General features: G+C 42.2%; 1 protein-coding gene across 1 annotated transcript; it reads right to left on the bottom strand.

Moving 5' to 3' along the window:
• Positions 1 to 1,828: 1,828 nt before the first annotated feature.
• On the bottom strand, positions 1,829 to 11,548 carry LOC310773180 (sialoadhesin-like; the record flags this gene model as incomplete). The annotated part of the gene is made up of 6 exons (XM_083633087.1): positions 1,829 to 1,929; positions 2,540 to 2,674; positions 3,150 to 3,392; positions 4,559 to 4,830; positions 6,151 to 6,175; positions 11,446 to 11,548. 6 exons carry the CDS (start codon positions 11,546 to 11,548, stop codon positions 1,829 to 1,831), a joined length of 879 nt encoding a protein of 292 aa, XP_083489213.1.
• Between the last annotated feature and the right edge of the window lie 4,634 nt (positions 11,549 to 16,182).

Genomic DNA, 16,182 nt, shown 5'->3' with positions numbered 1-16,182 from the left:
CATGTTTTTTGCCATTCTCCCGAGTGGATTTGGGTTTGATTGGATCCGACGCTTTTTGGCTGAAGGAGTTGTCTGTCAAGGCAACTACGCCCGCCCATGCTCCCGCCCCTGCTAAGGACTGGGTGAAGAGTTGGGGCCAGACCGTCACGCAGAACCAAATGAAATGTGAGTTCACGTGACGGGCTGGTTTACCAGGCTATAACTTCACCAACTTGCTTCCAATCTTATAGACCAGAAAATCAATCTGAACATGGTGGCAGGATGCAGATCAACACCGGGCAAAGGGACTCCCGATGCCTTCTGGCTAACTCGGGTACATTTACATTTCTGAATGTTGATTAATGTACATTGTCCCTTTACAAATAAATTGATTGATTAAGCAGAAAAAGTTGTGTACACAATAGGCAGAGGGCATAGCCTATTATGTCCCCACCACTTTTCAACACAAAGTGATTCCCTTGATCCACCTGATAGGTGTGGCATATGAAGATGCTGATTAAACAGCATGATTATTGCACAGGTGTGCATTGGGCTTGCCTTCAAATGGGGTCATGTTTACCGTGTTCATGAGAAGAGTCCATATGAACCCCCCCTCCCCTACTTCAGAAAATGTCCACTTCCAAAGCCGTGAATAGTATTCCCGGCTTTGGAAGTGGAAATCCAAGTTCACAATATCATGTTGTGGTCTTCCCATATCATAACCATGTTGTAATCACAAGCTCAGTTCCATTTGAAGGCAACATAACACATTGAGATGGCTTATGGTTGTGAAATGAACATTCAGTTCATGGGCAACAGTTCTGCTGGACATTCCTGCAATCAGCATGCCAATGCCAAGTGCATGCTCCCTCAGAACTTGTGACATCTGTGGCATTGTGTTGTGTGATAGAGTGGCGTTTTATTGTGACCAGCCCAAGGCACAGGTTTGCCTTGGGCTGGTCACAATAAAAGTGCAATATTCACGCTGTTTAATCAACATGAATTGATATGCAACACCTCTCAGGTAATGGAATATCTTGGCAAAGGAGAAGTGCAAAGGATTTAAACACATTTGTGAACATGTGAGATAAATAAGCCTTTTGTGTGCATAGAAAAAGTTGTAGATGTTTATTTCAACTCGTAAAAAATGGAAGCAAAAATAAATGTGTTGTATTTATATTTTTGTTCGGTATATATTAGAGAAACTACAAGCAACTGACAAAATAATGGAACCACATTTTATAGTAACATAAAGTTAGCTTTGCTGTAACTTCACATTCATTGTTTTCAAACATAAAACTGTTAGTGCACACACATCATATGGAAAACATGACTGATATGTCAGTATACGAAGATGTGAATTCAACTTCAAAGGGGCCATCATCTGCCCTTGGAAACATATAGTCAAGTCAAGTTTATTTGTATATCGCTAATTCACAAGCATGTTTCAAAGGACTTTACAGAGAGTGTCTAAAACACAATCAAACAGAATTGAACAACTTATACAAAACAAGCATGACAAGAAAAGAAAAAGGAAAAACAAGGTAGGCAAGAGCAGATTGTAGCTAGCAAAACACTCCACCAGCCCCTCAGCCTGACAGCGTATATAAAACAAACATACTGTAGCAAGAAAGAAAAGAAAACAATCTAGCTATTCTACAACCTGACCTACCGGCAGCCCTCAGCCTGGGCCCTGATTACCATGACCTGGGCCGAATGCCACCCAGGTCACGGCATCCAGGGTCATCCAAATGCACACAAGAAAAAACTCCCCAAAAACCTGAGTAACCATGGAAAGATATGTGGGCTGCTGTGTATTCATGTTTTCTCTCTCTCTCGTCCATTCATCTCAGAAATGATGTTCGCTGGTGACATCATCAGAGTCATCATCCAGTCCCTGATCAGCCTGGTTGGGTGGGGCCGTTGCCATGGTGATGGGTGAGACATTTCCTGCAGTCAGAGCAGAGTTAAAGGAACATTTAGATAACTAGGCATCTTGCGCACGAGATTCCTAGGCTCGGCCGCTGTCCGGCCTCGCCCGCCCTGCAGCTCGCATACGCAAGCTCGGCCGCTGTGCGGCCTCGCCCGCAGCTCAGCTGCTGCGTGGCCTCGCCTGCCCTATTGACATGTGTGTGTGTGTGTGTGTGTTGCTCACAAAATGTTATTGCCCTTAAGTTTACATGCGTGCGGGTGTGTGTGTTCCCCCTTATGACATCACTGATGACATCATCAGCCTTATGACATCACTGATGACATGTGACAGTGATGTCACAATGCCTCCTTGTGTGTGCCCCCTTATGACATCACTGATGACATCATCATTGATGTCACAAATGCCTATGACATCATCAGTGGGACAAACATTGAAACAGACAGAGAACAAACATTGCCCACATTGCCGCTTTTATAAATATAGATATTTGAGTGAGTGAGTGGGTGATTGATGGATGCATTCCTTTAGTGTTCATCGCTCTTAATTATGTAGTTTGTTAGTCACTGACCTGCTATACAGACAGTATTAGGAGGTGAGAAGCAGTTTGTTAGTTAAGTAGACTCTTACCTCCAGGCCTCTTGCGATATAAAGACACCATTAGGAGAGTTGAGATGAAATAAGGGCAGAACACCACTAGGTGGCAGACCAGTCTCTCAATAGACACAAGGGGAGCTGGTAGAGGGGCCGGTGCAGTGGGGAGAGCTAAGGAGAGAAGCACACAGGTGAACATCTGATGTGTGAAAATCCTTCACCAAAGCTTGTTAAAATATTGAAAAATCCATTCACACCTTCATTATTAAACTCCGTTAGTCTAATTTCTAGTTTATCAACTGTTGTCAGTTTAATAGATCTACTGTATAAGTTTTTAAGATTCAGAAGTCTTGAATAATTGTATTTTAAACACAATACTTAAAATTACGGTAAATTCTTCTGGAATTGTCTCCATGCAGGAAATAACATTTTAGATTGTATTTATTTGTACAGACAAAATAATATATGGAAGACAAGGGCTGTTAAAAAAGTCCCACCTCAAAAGGAACAAATATTAAATAAAAATACAAAGTTACAGACGTGACTAAAAAACTAATAAACTAAAAAAACAAAAATGTAAACTGGGGTAATTTGTAAAGCTAGACAAGCTAAGAATTGTAGGCTATTTATAAAGTTTTGATGTCACCTCTCACAGCCAGCCAGCTGAGTGGAGTCTCTCCAGGACCAGAGATGTGACACTTGTAGAGGCCTTCATCGCGCTTGGAAACATGGTGGATGGTCATCTGTGATGTAGACTCGGTCCTGATGAGGGAGCCGTCTTTATAGAACCCAGCTGGGAGGTTGGAGCGAGTCTGGGTTGTACAGTTCAGAGTCACAGCAGCTCCCTCCACCACAGGATGGACAGGACTCTGCAGGATCACAGCACCACCTGAACACAGAGACAAACTACATCAGGGGTTCCCAAACTTAAGAATGCAGCACTTTGAAATCTGAAAATCTTCCGCCGGTCCACCCAGCCCTTTAATCACAACTCTGATCAACACACAAGACTAAAATTATGTATTTCCCTGTATTTTATTTCATTAACAGAGCACGTGAACTTGGGCATATGGCCCAAGTTATTGATGCTATTTAGGCTGTGGAAAATGCTACCTTATCTGTAAAGGGGAGACGTCTTCTTGCTCTAGAGGGCACATCATCATAACTTATTGTGTGAAGGGGCACCCTAGAGGGCACTCAATCATTTTTTCCCCATGTGAAGGGCAGCCAATAGGGCGCTTCCTCTGGTTTTCACCACTCTAGAGGACACTTTAGCAATGCTTGTTCAACCATGGGGTCACCCCCCCCCCCCTTCCTGAATGCGCCAGTGCACATTTCTGAACGAAAATACGTTGCATTTCATGCTTCTCATGGTGACCTCCAGCGGTCTTGAATGTAATGACAGTCTGAGGTTTAAAGGAACACCGATTTTCAGCCAGCTTTGTATCATTACAACATCAGTAGTATATCAGAAAACGGTAAACAGTTTTGCAGGCCTTCCTTTAGTTGGACAGTTATTGAGAGATGATTTGAGTGAAGTTGTGGACCAGTGATGTCATTCATGCACAACTTACATCACTGGTCCTGGTCCACAACTTAACTTAACTCACATAACTGTCAAACTAAATGAATGCCTGCAAAACTGTTGAGAGTTTTCAGCTATACTACTGATGTTGTAATGATACAAAGCTGGTCCAAAATCGGTGGAGTTACTTTTGTTGCCTAAACCCAGCTGTTGTAATACTTGCTTTGATATGCCTTGTTGGTTTAGTGACATGATATGCAACATACCCCCCCCCCTCGAAATGTTAATATCTTACATTTCTGTGGATTCTAGAAACTACAATGCCAACATTTTATTCTGGTGATTGGGTTGCAATATAAATTTTTACATTTTTAAAACCAATCCTTTTTCACATAGATAGATAGATAGATAGATAGATAGATAGATAGATAGATAGATAGAGAGATAGAGAGATAGAGAGATAGATGTACAGTATAATGAATACATAGTTATTTAGTTATTCATAATGAGTGAATGCTGTATGCTCTTACGAGTGACAGTGATGTTGACCGTGTTGCTGGTGTCTCCCTCTCTAGACTCACACCAGTAAACTCCACTTTCCCATGGGCCAATGTTGCTGATGCTGCAGGAAGAACCTGTTGGTTCCCCCCAGTAACCACACTCAGACTCAGTTTCTCTGGTTATCCTCCTCCTCACCGTCCATCCAGCACAGCTGTCCTCCTCACAGCTCAGAGAGACAGACTCTCCTTCAAAGAACTGAGATCTGCTGGGGCTCACAGTCAGACAGGCCGAGGAGGGGCAGCATGAAGGTCAAATTAGTGTTGATCCTTTAAATTTTTGACAAAGCTAAATGAGCCCTTAAGCATTACAAAGAAAGTCTGAAACACACCACTTTCTGAGCAGCCAATAGCTACTTTCCTTGGAAAAGATTTTGCAACACTGCGGGCCAGCTATATACAGCTATATATTGACCTTGTCTTGTTTAATTTGATGAAGTTTTTAAATAGTTCATGTAGTAAAGCTTAAATTCACAATCAGTGTCTTTTCAGCCAAAGGATGTGGGGAGAGAGTGACGTGCACCAACCTAGTGTGGGTCTGCAGCACAGCAACACCATCAGCACTAAAGGGAAATGAGACTCAGGTTGGTTTGAAGTTTTCCATGCAGTCCGACTTAACAATTCTACTTGACAAAACTGAGATGGATGTAATGCATGCAATTCAAATATTTCTTCTATCCTACAGATCATTGTGTTTTGTGTTACAGGGTACCCAGTAATTTAGAATATCATGTTAAAGACCCCCTGAAGTGCAAAATCTGTTTTTCTTCTTGTTCCTACAGTTGGATGTTTGAGCTTCACTGTGCAAAATGATGTCTGTGCAAAGTTTGACACTAGAAGGCTGTTTTCACAATCATCTGCTGAAAGTGTAAAGTTTATCCGAGCTCACTGAAAAGGCGATTTTCAGCAAGCATGATTCGTAACATCACAAATACTGGAGCCAATTCCTGTCCAGTATGTTTGTATGCTGTGATTGGCTAGTTATGTTCTAGATAACCCTGATTGGTTACTTTGGAATCTTTAATGAGGCAAAAGGAGGGGAAGTCATTTTAAGGATTTTAACAAGATGATGTAATCTTTTTTTGTGGGCAAAACCATCAGACACAAATTATTATTCAAAGTAGAGTATTTTCTATACATCTTAAAATGTGACTTTAGGGGGTCTTTAAATAATCATTTATCTGCAGTACTAACACAGGATGTAGATGCAGGATGAATACATGAAGGGGGGTTTCTATAATGTAGCTCTCAGACTCCAAAGTTAAATGGATTTGATGTTTACCTTTAATGAATGTGATTGGTTGATCATCTAATCCCATGCGGTCTCATAAACAGCACAAAATATCTGACTAATCACTCATCATTCCTTCAATAAGCTAAAACAAAGTAAGATGTTAAACTTGAGCTTCAACTCTGTGTCTCTGAAGACTGAGACACATCATCAGTGAATAATCTTTGAAAATGTCAGTCAACACAAGCACAGGTACTACTTACAGAGCAGCCGTTGTAGAGATGTAACCTCCATTCTACAGCTTGCGTGCTATGAGATCAACTCTGAATCTTACCAGTCCACCCACTCCACCCGCTGTGCTGACCACACCAACACAGGATTTCACATTTGCACACTTATACAGAAGTGTGAACACTTATACAGAAGCGTGACATGTGGGACCCCTTCCTCCATACACAGTACACACACACACCAACTACACACACGTACACACATGCATACACCAACCACACACACACACACACACACACACACACACACACACACACACACACACACACACACACACGTACAAACACACACACCACACCCAAAGACATTTTTCTGCACAAACCTTTGCACAGAACTACAGAACTTTGCACTGACATCTTGTCACATATTATACATTTACATAGTGTTCTTTTGATATGTATTATTATTCTCTTATCTCTTAAAAAAGAAGATGTCGCTGTACAGGGAAACTTGTTTTTAACTGCAACAATAAATGCTTTGACTTTGACTTTACCACTCACCAAATAAATCCCACCCCTTCCTCTTTGTATGTATGACTGTATGTCAGAGTGTCTACCCTCTACCGTATGTGGTTTTCTCTACAACAACGACAAAGGAAACGGGTTGTTTAGTTCCGTTTATTTGCACCACAATAAAACATAATCAAAGTGATAAAACCACAATGATAAATAACACGGGAAGAAGAAATGCAAATGACAAACATCTCCCCTCGAAATTAACACAAGAAAAAACTTAAAAGATGACAAAGACACAAATGGCGCCACAGTCTAAAACAGAACAGCATGGTGAAAAATAGAACCGTGCATAGCCGCAAGATGCATTAAATGACAAGGAAATTAATCCAGGGTGTGCGTGTGTGGGTCGGGGTTGGCATCTATGGGATTTTAGGCATTTAAAGTTTGATACACAGAATAAATAGAGTATATTCTACATTATCAGTCTGTAAGCCTGTGTTTCAAGTCCCTGTTTGCCTGAAATTGGCTTTTCAATCATGTTGGGAAGGTTTTGGGGCGTAAAACATTTCTGGGTGTGGCCACCTGTGAGCTCGTTGTGGCTACCAAGGTGATGGCTTGGAACCACCTATTGGGCTTCATGCTGACGACCACCACAGGGTTAAAGATATAACCAAAACTGTGGAACCTGACTGAATCATGTTATGTGAAAATACGTTCATCGACTAGTTTATCTCGTACTGTTACAAAAAGGTCAGGATTGCTCTGTCTGGTATTCAGTGGACATACATGTAGCCTACCATTAACGTAATAACAATTTGTGGTTTATAGTGCAATAAAATGAATAAATGTGACGAATGTGAAAACAGCTTTCTAGTGTCAAACTCTGCACAGAAATCATTCTGCAGCTCAAACATCCAACTGAAGGGAAAAAAAACATATTTTTGACCTCAGGGAGTCTTTAAGTTTTCAAAAGCACAACAACGGAACTGTATTAGTTTACAATAGTCAACTTCAATCAATGCCTGTCCTCCATTCACAAATGTGGCATGGTGCTACATCTTAATATGTATGAGATCTTTAGAATAAGCACATATTGTAAATGGAGGGGAGGGGGGGAATCCACCCTGAAACACTAAGACTATAAAACAGCTACATGTATATTGGCAGTGTACTTAGCCTTTCTGGGCCAATGTTGTTGTTTGGTGGTGCATTATACCTGCAGCAGCTATTGTTATCGCTCTACACATAAAACCCACTCCTGAGTCCTGAGTGCAACATCCATTCTCTTGGGGATGTCGAAAGGCATTCTGGGAAATGTAAGAAATCCCTAACTGAAGTAGAACTAGAGAAGGCAGTTTGAGGAAAAGTGGGTATATGAAAAAAGTTAATTGCAACACTTCTTCTGGAATGCACTGAACACCACAGATTGAGACTGGGATTTTCCTTTAATCGAACCCAGTAAAGCAGTAATAATAGCAATAGCAACAATGACAACTTATTATTGCATTTAATTTAGGGACATTTAGTACAACTAAAAGTGTTGCATGTGACTATGTGACCAGATCCCAACAAACCAAATGTGGGACAAGAGTACGTTTGTGTGGGACACGTTACCAATGCCGAGTAGGGCTGCAACTAATGATTATTTTCATTATCGATTAATCTGTTGATTATTTTCTCGACTAATCGATTAGTCGTTTGGTCTATAAAATGTTACCCCAAAGCCCAAAAATGACGTCCTCAAATGTCTTCTTTTGTCCTGACCAACAGTCCACAACCCAAAGATATTCAGTTTACTGTCATAGGAGACTAAAGAAACCAAGAAATATTCACATTTAACAATCTGACAATAAACAATGACAAAACCGCTCTTACAGAGAATGAGCCTACCAAGATCTAACTAATCAACAATAAACCATAGAACAGAATTATATAAACACACTAACTGAGCAATTAACAGTTTCTCTCCTGTGTGGTCAAATGTGATTGTTCAAGTTTCCATTGACTACAGACGGCTTTTAACTGGCCTTTTAACTTTTACCACAGACTGAGCACTTAAATTGTTTCTCACCTGTGTGGACTATCATGTGTGTCTGCAAGTGTCCTTTAAGACCAAAGCTTTTACCACAGACTGAGCACTTAAATGGCTTCTCACCTGTGTGGACTATCATGTGTCTCTGCAAGTCTTCTTTACGACCAAAACGTGTACCACAGACTGAGCACTTAAATTGTTTCTCACCTGTGTGGACTATCATGTGTCTCTGCAAGTCTCCTTTACGACCAAAACTTTTACCACAGACTGAGCACTTAAATGGCTTCTCTCCTGTGTGGACTCTCATGTGTCCCTTCAAGATATGTTTATGACCAAAACTTTTACCACAGACTGAACACTTAAATTGTTTCTCACCTGTGTGCACTATTATGTGTTTCTTCATGTTTTCTTTGAGACCAAAACTTTTACCACAGATTGAGCATTTATGTCTTCTCTCCTGTGTGGACTCTCATGTGTCTCAGCAGCTGTCCCCTCTGATCAAATCTTTTACCACAAATTGAGCAAATGAAGTGTTTCTTCCCAACAACTTCACTGTTTTTCAGGGAGTCTAAACCTGTCTGAGGTTCACCAGTTTCCATCCTATCATCATCATCACTGTCTTCAGTCACAGGTTCAGAAGAGTCTGAAGTCTCAACTCCTGTTTTCATCTGTTCAGTTGAGCTGTTCTCCTCAGTTTGGCTTTGATGAAGCTGTGAGGACTGAGGTTTCTCCTCCTCATCTTCGCTCTTCACAGGGACAGCCGTGAATGGGAACTCTGTCATATGGGTCTCCTCCAGCCCTTGAAGATGCTCTCCCTCCTGACTGGTCCAGAGTTCCTCCTGTTCCTCTTTAATGTGTGAGGGTTCTGGGTCCTCCTGAAGCTGCTCTCCCTCCTGACTGATCCAGAGTTCATCCTGTTCCTCATTAATGTGTGGGAGGTCTGGGTCCTCCTGAAGCTGCTCTCCATCCTGACTGATCCAGAGTTCCTCCTGTTCCTTTTTAATGCATGGGGCCTCTGGGTCCTCTTGAAGCTGCTATCCCTCCTGACTGATCCAGAGTTCCTCCTGTTCCTCTTTAATGTGTGGGGTCTCTGGGTCCTCTTGAAGCTGCTCTCCCTCCTGACTGATCCAGAGTTCCTCCTGTTCCTCTTTAATGTGTGGGGGCTCCGGGTCCTCCTGAAGCTGCTCTGCATTCTGACTGTTCCAGAGTTTATCTGCTTCCTCTTTAATGTGTGGGGGCTCCGGGTCCTCCTGAAGCTGCTCTGCATTCTGACTGTTCCAGAGTTCATCTGCTTCCTCTTTAATGTGTGGGGGCTCTATGTGTGAGGGTTCTGGGTCCTCCTGAAGCTGCTCTTCCTCCTGACTGGTCCAGAATTCCTCCTGTTCCTCTTTAATTTGTGGGGGCTCTGTGTCCTCCTGAAGCTGCTCTCCCTCCTGATTGGTCCAGAGTTCCTCCTGTTCCTTTTTAATATGTGGGGGCTGTGGGTCCTCCTGAAGCTGCTCTGCATTCTGACTGTTCCAGAGTTCCTCCTGTTCCTCTTGAATGTGTTGGGGCTCTGGGTCCTCCAACAGGAGGTCTGATAATATGGCTGAAATACAGACATACACACATTAAGGAAAACTGTGAAGGGAAATGTACCTAAACTTGTACCATTAATAATTTTAACAAGATCCATAGGTATCACCAATGGGGTTGGGGGTGGACCCAAGGGGCAACCTCTGCGGCTGAAAAATGAAGCCAATGCGGAAGTGCCTTAAACCTGCATTCTTTCTAATGTCCAGCAGGAGGTGCCTCCACTGGCTGCAAAAAGTCCAATTGTATGGAATGCAATGGGGAAATGATCCTACTTCTCACTTGATTTATTACCTCAGTAACCACTTTCCTAATGAGTTCATGGTCTCAAATTAAACACTTGTTTCAAGTCTTCTTCAATACAGCATGATGTTCATTTTGTAAATTATGGCCCCATTTAGAGTAAAACATACGATAAAGCAGGCTATGCTTTGTGCGTGATTGACAGACCCTGTCCAGTGATCACGCAGCTCACCGATCGCAGACCAAAAGCAGGAGGCTCTGGGGGGGAAACACCTGGTCTCACATAAACTGCTTCTATCTAATAATAATAATAATAATAATAATAATAATAAAAGTATGAGAAAATCTTGAGACATTTTGATAATCAAGAGGTAGGGATACAACAAATAGGCAGAGCGTGCAATCTTACTATTGGTCGTCTTACATGCCATGTTCATGGGGTCATAATACAAAAATGCTACAGTAAACTTATTTTGATAATCCATTTCATTGTCTGTGATGCCCAAGTGTCAGAATGTTGAGACATTGGACCAAAAATCATATCTGTGTGTCTGTAATTTTAGGCTGAATGGCAATTCACAGTATTTTATACAAAGTGGGCTAAATGTTTGTAAGTCAAAGCCATACTGTATGTAAGGCTTGGCAATATGGACTAAAATGACAATTTTTGACAAATAATCACCAGTAATGTGGATGGACTAAATGTATAAAGGGAAATGATCTAGTCTGGTAGCCTATAAGTTCAGATAATTGCATCACTTTACTGTAATGCATCCTTTAAAACCAGGAAAAGACAACACTTAGATACAGTAGCCTATATCGATCTATTGTCCAGCCAGTGAGACATTTTGATAATGAAGTTGTGGCAGGGCCATAGCAAATAGGCCTAAATTGCTAAATTCCTAAACTTGTCCACCCCAATATTTAAAGAATGGTGACGTACATGGTCTGCCCTGCTTTGCATGGGCTCACAACAGAAATATCATGTGTGTGAGTAATGTGAAACAAGTTAAACAACATTCTAAATGTCACCAACCTGCCCCTTGTAAGTGCACTTCAGGATTTAAAACAGCGTCGAGCAGCTCTCGTTGTCGGTTGATCTGCTGTTTTAAACTAGAAGCTTCCTCATACTCTGCCATCATTCTTTAAAACAGCACAAATATCTCTTCAACAGCTGCAGTTAGTCGCTGCTTCACCACCGCTCTCAGCTTCTGGACTTTAGACATTCTCACACAATCACAGCTTTTCCTCCTCAACTATTTACTGACAAACTTTGTTGCCAGCTAGCCCACTTCAGTCCACTAATGCTAGCTCGAGCTAACATTACAGCTAAACCATTCATTTGAGTCCATGAGAGAGAGAGGAGCTTCTTCTTTTTCTTCTTCTTCAAGTAAACGGCTCCAGTTTATATATCCATGATATCACCCTAGTCTTCTGTTAGTCAATTAAAGTTATAAACTAGCTAGACTTCTGAAAGGAAAATTGCAATTCCTTTTTAATTTATGCTCGTTTAGAGAGGCTTCAATGTGTATGCTCCCTCTGCAGCTCAAGAGCATCAACAGCAGCTACAAATGTTGTGGACTGTTAGTTGTGAACAGAATGGAACCTGAATGGAACAGAACATTTAGTGGCGTCAGCGGAGGACCAAAATGCGTCAATCATTAGACAATGAACAGCCAGGAAGGGGTCTCGCGCTACTTTTGAATGCTAAAATAAAGCTGATAATGTACAATTTAGATTTTAAAAAAAAACTTTCAAAGTACAACAAAAACTGTCCATTTTGCTGCAACTCGACAGTGCTGCTGCCCACTCCTCAAACGGCAGGAAAGGAACCTATTGTAGGAAAAGACGGAGGAGCACCGGAACGCAGCATTCGACGCCAGTGCTCGAATCCCCTTTCACTTTGGTTAAACAAATAAAACAATGACAGTTAGCTAAAGTAGCTATAGTTTACCAGCAGACGGGTTCACATGCGTTACATGGCTCTATGTACATAACGCTACATACTATTTATCTCTTCAACGCAGACTGTAAGTATCGTAAGTAGTTTGCTAGTTAACGTTATAGCTAGCTAGCTAACATTAGTGTCCGGCTATCATGACATGACATCTGTCTAAAACGTTAGCTGATACGGTTATTGTTGTGATGTGTGTAGCGTAGCCCTCCTAATGACTAGCTCATGCTAAACTGGCTAATAGCCCCAGACAGTCCACTGTAAAGTTGGTTTGATATTGTAGCGTGCAGTTGTGTCACCAATCTCCATTTTAGTTACACTACTGTAGGTACTAACGCTAGCCATGAAATGATAGCTGTTCACATCAAATGTGTTATCAACAAGAGAGGGATTAGCTAACAAGCTGACTGTTTGACATGGCCATATAGTTACGTTTAGAAAGGCAGCTGTTCTAATTTCTCAACTGTAATTCATTCATTCTGTGACATCATCACACGGCCAATAAGGTAGGACAAAACAGGTGATTGTAATCAATTAATAGGTGATTATAATCAAAAAATACAGTCAATGAGCTGTGGGTATTGTGAAGCACCATATTGGTAGGAAAAGCATGTGACATCATGGGAATACTCCAAGCCCTGAACACCTTTATGTGAGAGATTGTTTAGTGTTTATTGTTTATTTAAAAGGATCCCCATTAGCTGCTGCCAAGACGACCACTAGTCTTCCTGGGGCCCAGACACATTACACATTACATAAGCAATAGTACAATACACAACAGAGTAAAATGCAGTAGTAAAATAACATAGTAAAACGATAAGATAAAGATAATATTTGGCAACAAAGATGCACTATCTGCAATGAGTAATAGCTAGCTACCATAAATGACTTAAAAACACATTTGCGGTGATGAGTGCATCTGAAGCACTTAAGCAAGCATTGGTGTTGGCAATATTCCCCAAATGTCAACTTTTCAGGAACTAATTAAGAAAGACAACTTTGTTTTCAGATTGATCACCAAGTACAATATTTTAGAGTTTATCCAATGGGGGTTTGAAAAGGTTCCATAATCCCAAGAGGAGCCACAGGCCTGGCCTATAGAGACAGTCCGCATGTCTGGGAACGCCCACAAAATGTTAAACGGCTGGCGCGCGAGTGGGGTAAAACTGCCGATATATCTCATGGGCTGACTCACCAAAAGACGGTGCTGCGGCTCTAAACTACAGGTTTGGGGGTTCTAGAGCAGAACACAAGACGTCTGCTCAGATGTGCGTTTACTGCGGTGGTTAAATCCCCGATCGTGTCTGCCTGGGCTGGGCTGTCAGCTAAAATCTCACTTTGCTGAATGGATAGTCACACATCACTGAGGATACGTCCCAGTTGCATCCATGCAATGTTTTTTTTCTTTATTAGTTAGTCTGGCTTAGCCAGTGACTCATAGGAATAGACTACGTGACAACCAGGAAAGACTAGTGACTACTGGAGAGTCAGTTGACAGCCGAAACAGGGACGGCACCCGGGAGCAGTATGGGTTAGCGCCCCAGCCTGCGTCTTCCGTGAGGAAGAAGCCCAACAATCCACGAGAGGCCTTTTAGGAGGGCCATTCAAGCCGCAAGTGGAGTCTGCAGTGCCACCAAGTACTGGTACTGCATGGTATCCACCAAGATACCATCACCTCGGAATGAGATGTTTGGAGCGGGGGAGTCTGGTGCAGCGCACAGGTCCTAGACCTGGTGAGACGAGGGAGGAGCCCGGCCAGGTGGCAACCCACAGAGCCCGGTCCCTCTACGTACCAGACCCCCCCGGTCCCGGCAGAGTAGTTCTGGAGCAGCGGATTGAGTGGCCCTGACCACGTGACCACCTTCGACCCTTCCTAGAGGGCTGACCGTGGGTAGCTACTGGGACGTAAGTTGGGGCTTGGCCAGCCCCGGCTGGGTCACCTGGGCGAGGGTGTATGATGTTGCGAGACCCGAAACATCCTATGACCCCAGGGTACATCACTGAGGATACGTCCCAGTTGCATCCATGCAATGTTTTTTTTCTTTATGAACGGGGGAATTTACCCCACCCTGACCCCGCCCCCAGCAAGGCTGAGCCAGTTAACCCAGCGTCTGTTGTGGGCGTTCCTAGAGCCTGTATGGCCGTTCCCAGACATGCGGACTGTCTCTATTGGCCTAATACTCCCCCCCCCCCCCCCATAACAATCCTTCAATCAAAGTCAACACATTGGAGTTACAAGATTTTTGCATGTAAAACATTTGCAATCATTTGTTTAAAAGAATGCTGTCGATTGATTTGGTCACAGTTTAAGCAGAGTTGGTACAGATATCTAAATTACTTCACTGGGGTCCTGTTGAGTTAACGGTCCATTTTGAAACTATAATACTTTGAAAATGCCATCTAAGCAACCGGTTGAACATCAACCTCTGTGTTATCCCTGCAACGCTTGACTTTTAAAGGGATAGTTCAAATTTTTTAAAGCCTAACCCTATTTGCTACTTAACTTACCAACGATGATGTTGAGTTGTAGAGTTCTTTCTCAGCACAATCCATGCTGTTCCTCATAGTAGCCCAGCCCTGGAAAGTTGGGCAAAAATGAAAGCAAGGTCAATGGGGTCACAGTCCTGTCTGTGGCTCACTGAAATTTCATCCACAGTGCACACAAAATACATTTCAATGAGCTTCAGTCAGCTTGTACATGGGGGGGGGGGGGAGTGAACTATCCCTTTAGGTCAGTGGTTCCTAAAATGGGGTACGTCGTGGAAGTACTTCAGGGTACTTGAGAGAAAGGGGGAAATGGAAAACTGTAAGAATACATTACGAAAATAAATCAAACATTAAAATAAATCTACTCAGGAGGCACTATTTGCAACTCACTCCATTTCTTATTTCGTAATGTTATATTCTTCAAAAGGTGGGTTATCATTAATTCATTGCATCATATGCTATAGTTTTCTCTTGCAGTTTTCCACCACTGCTTTAGGTCATTCTTTAGCTAGCAAATTCAAGTCTCTAATTTGAGTTTAACATTTGCTGTAATATACAACAGGACCACGAAAGAAGCAACACCAGCGCCAGGAAAAATGAAGAGGGGAGTGATCAACAGCAAAGAGCCTCAACAGAAAACGCCCCAAGAGGTGAGAATAATAGCTGCTGTGGAGCCCCCCACACAGAAGGAAAAAGACACTGGTAATATTTACAACACAAAGACAAGTCAGTCATGATGTCAGGCCATTCAGGCCCGGGATATTAAGTTAGTTAAATGAGTCATTCAGCCATGGATGGATGGGTTTTCCAATACATGCAGTAAAACTAGTCTTTTCCCCATTGTAATAGATGGAAAGCACACCTGCACAACCAGACAAATCTCCACCAAAAAAGAAGCAAAAAGCTGCCTCTAGTCAACCAGCAGCTTTGGATTCATCAGATTTATTTGAGCCTACCTTTGCAGGTACAGTATGTGGAATGTGGAATTGCATCATCAGTAATGTGGATATAATGACTAAGTGAGCAAAGGTGAATAATAGAAGAGCTAGAACAGTCTGGTAAGTTCAGAAAATGACATCCCTTTACTGTAATGCAGCATTTAAAACCACAGACAACACTCTATTTTCATACGAAAATAAATGCGTCCGTTTCAAACGGTGTAAGCATCACTGCCCACATACTTCCATGCGTCTTTCACGTTGGTATCATCAGGGTATCAGCACCAAAATGCGTGACTCATTAGCCAATGAACAGCCAGGAAAGGGTCTCACGCTACTTTTGAATGCTAAAATAAAGCTGATAATGTACAATTTGATTCAAGAAAAAAAGAAC

This window comes from Poromitra crassiceps, assembly GCF_964638095.1.
Source record: "Poromitra crassiceps genome assembly, chromosome: 3".
Classification (NCBI taxonomy): Eukaryota; Metazoa; Chordata; class Actinopteri; order Beryciformes; family Melamphaidae; genus Poromitra; species Poromitra crassiceps.
The sequence above is the reverse complement of the archived record's forward strand: the minus strand, read 5'-3'. Positions and strand labels throughout refer to the sequence as shown.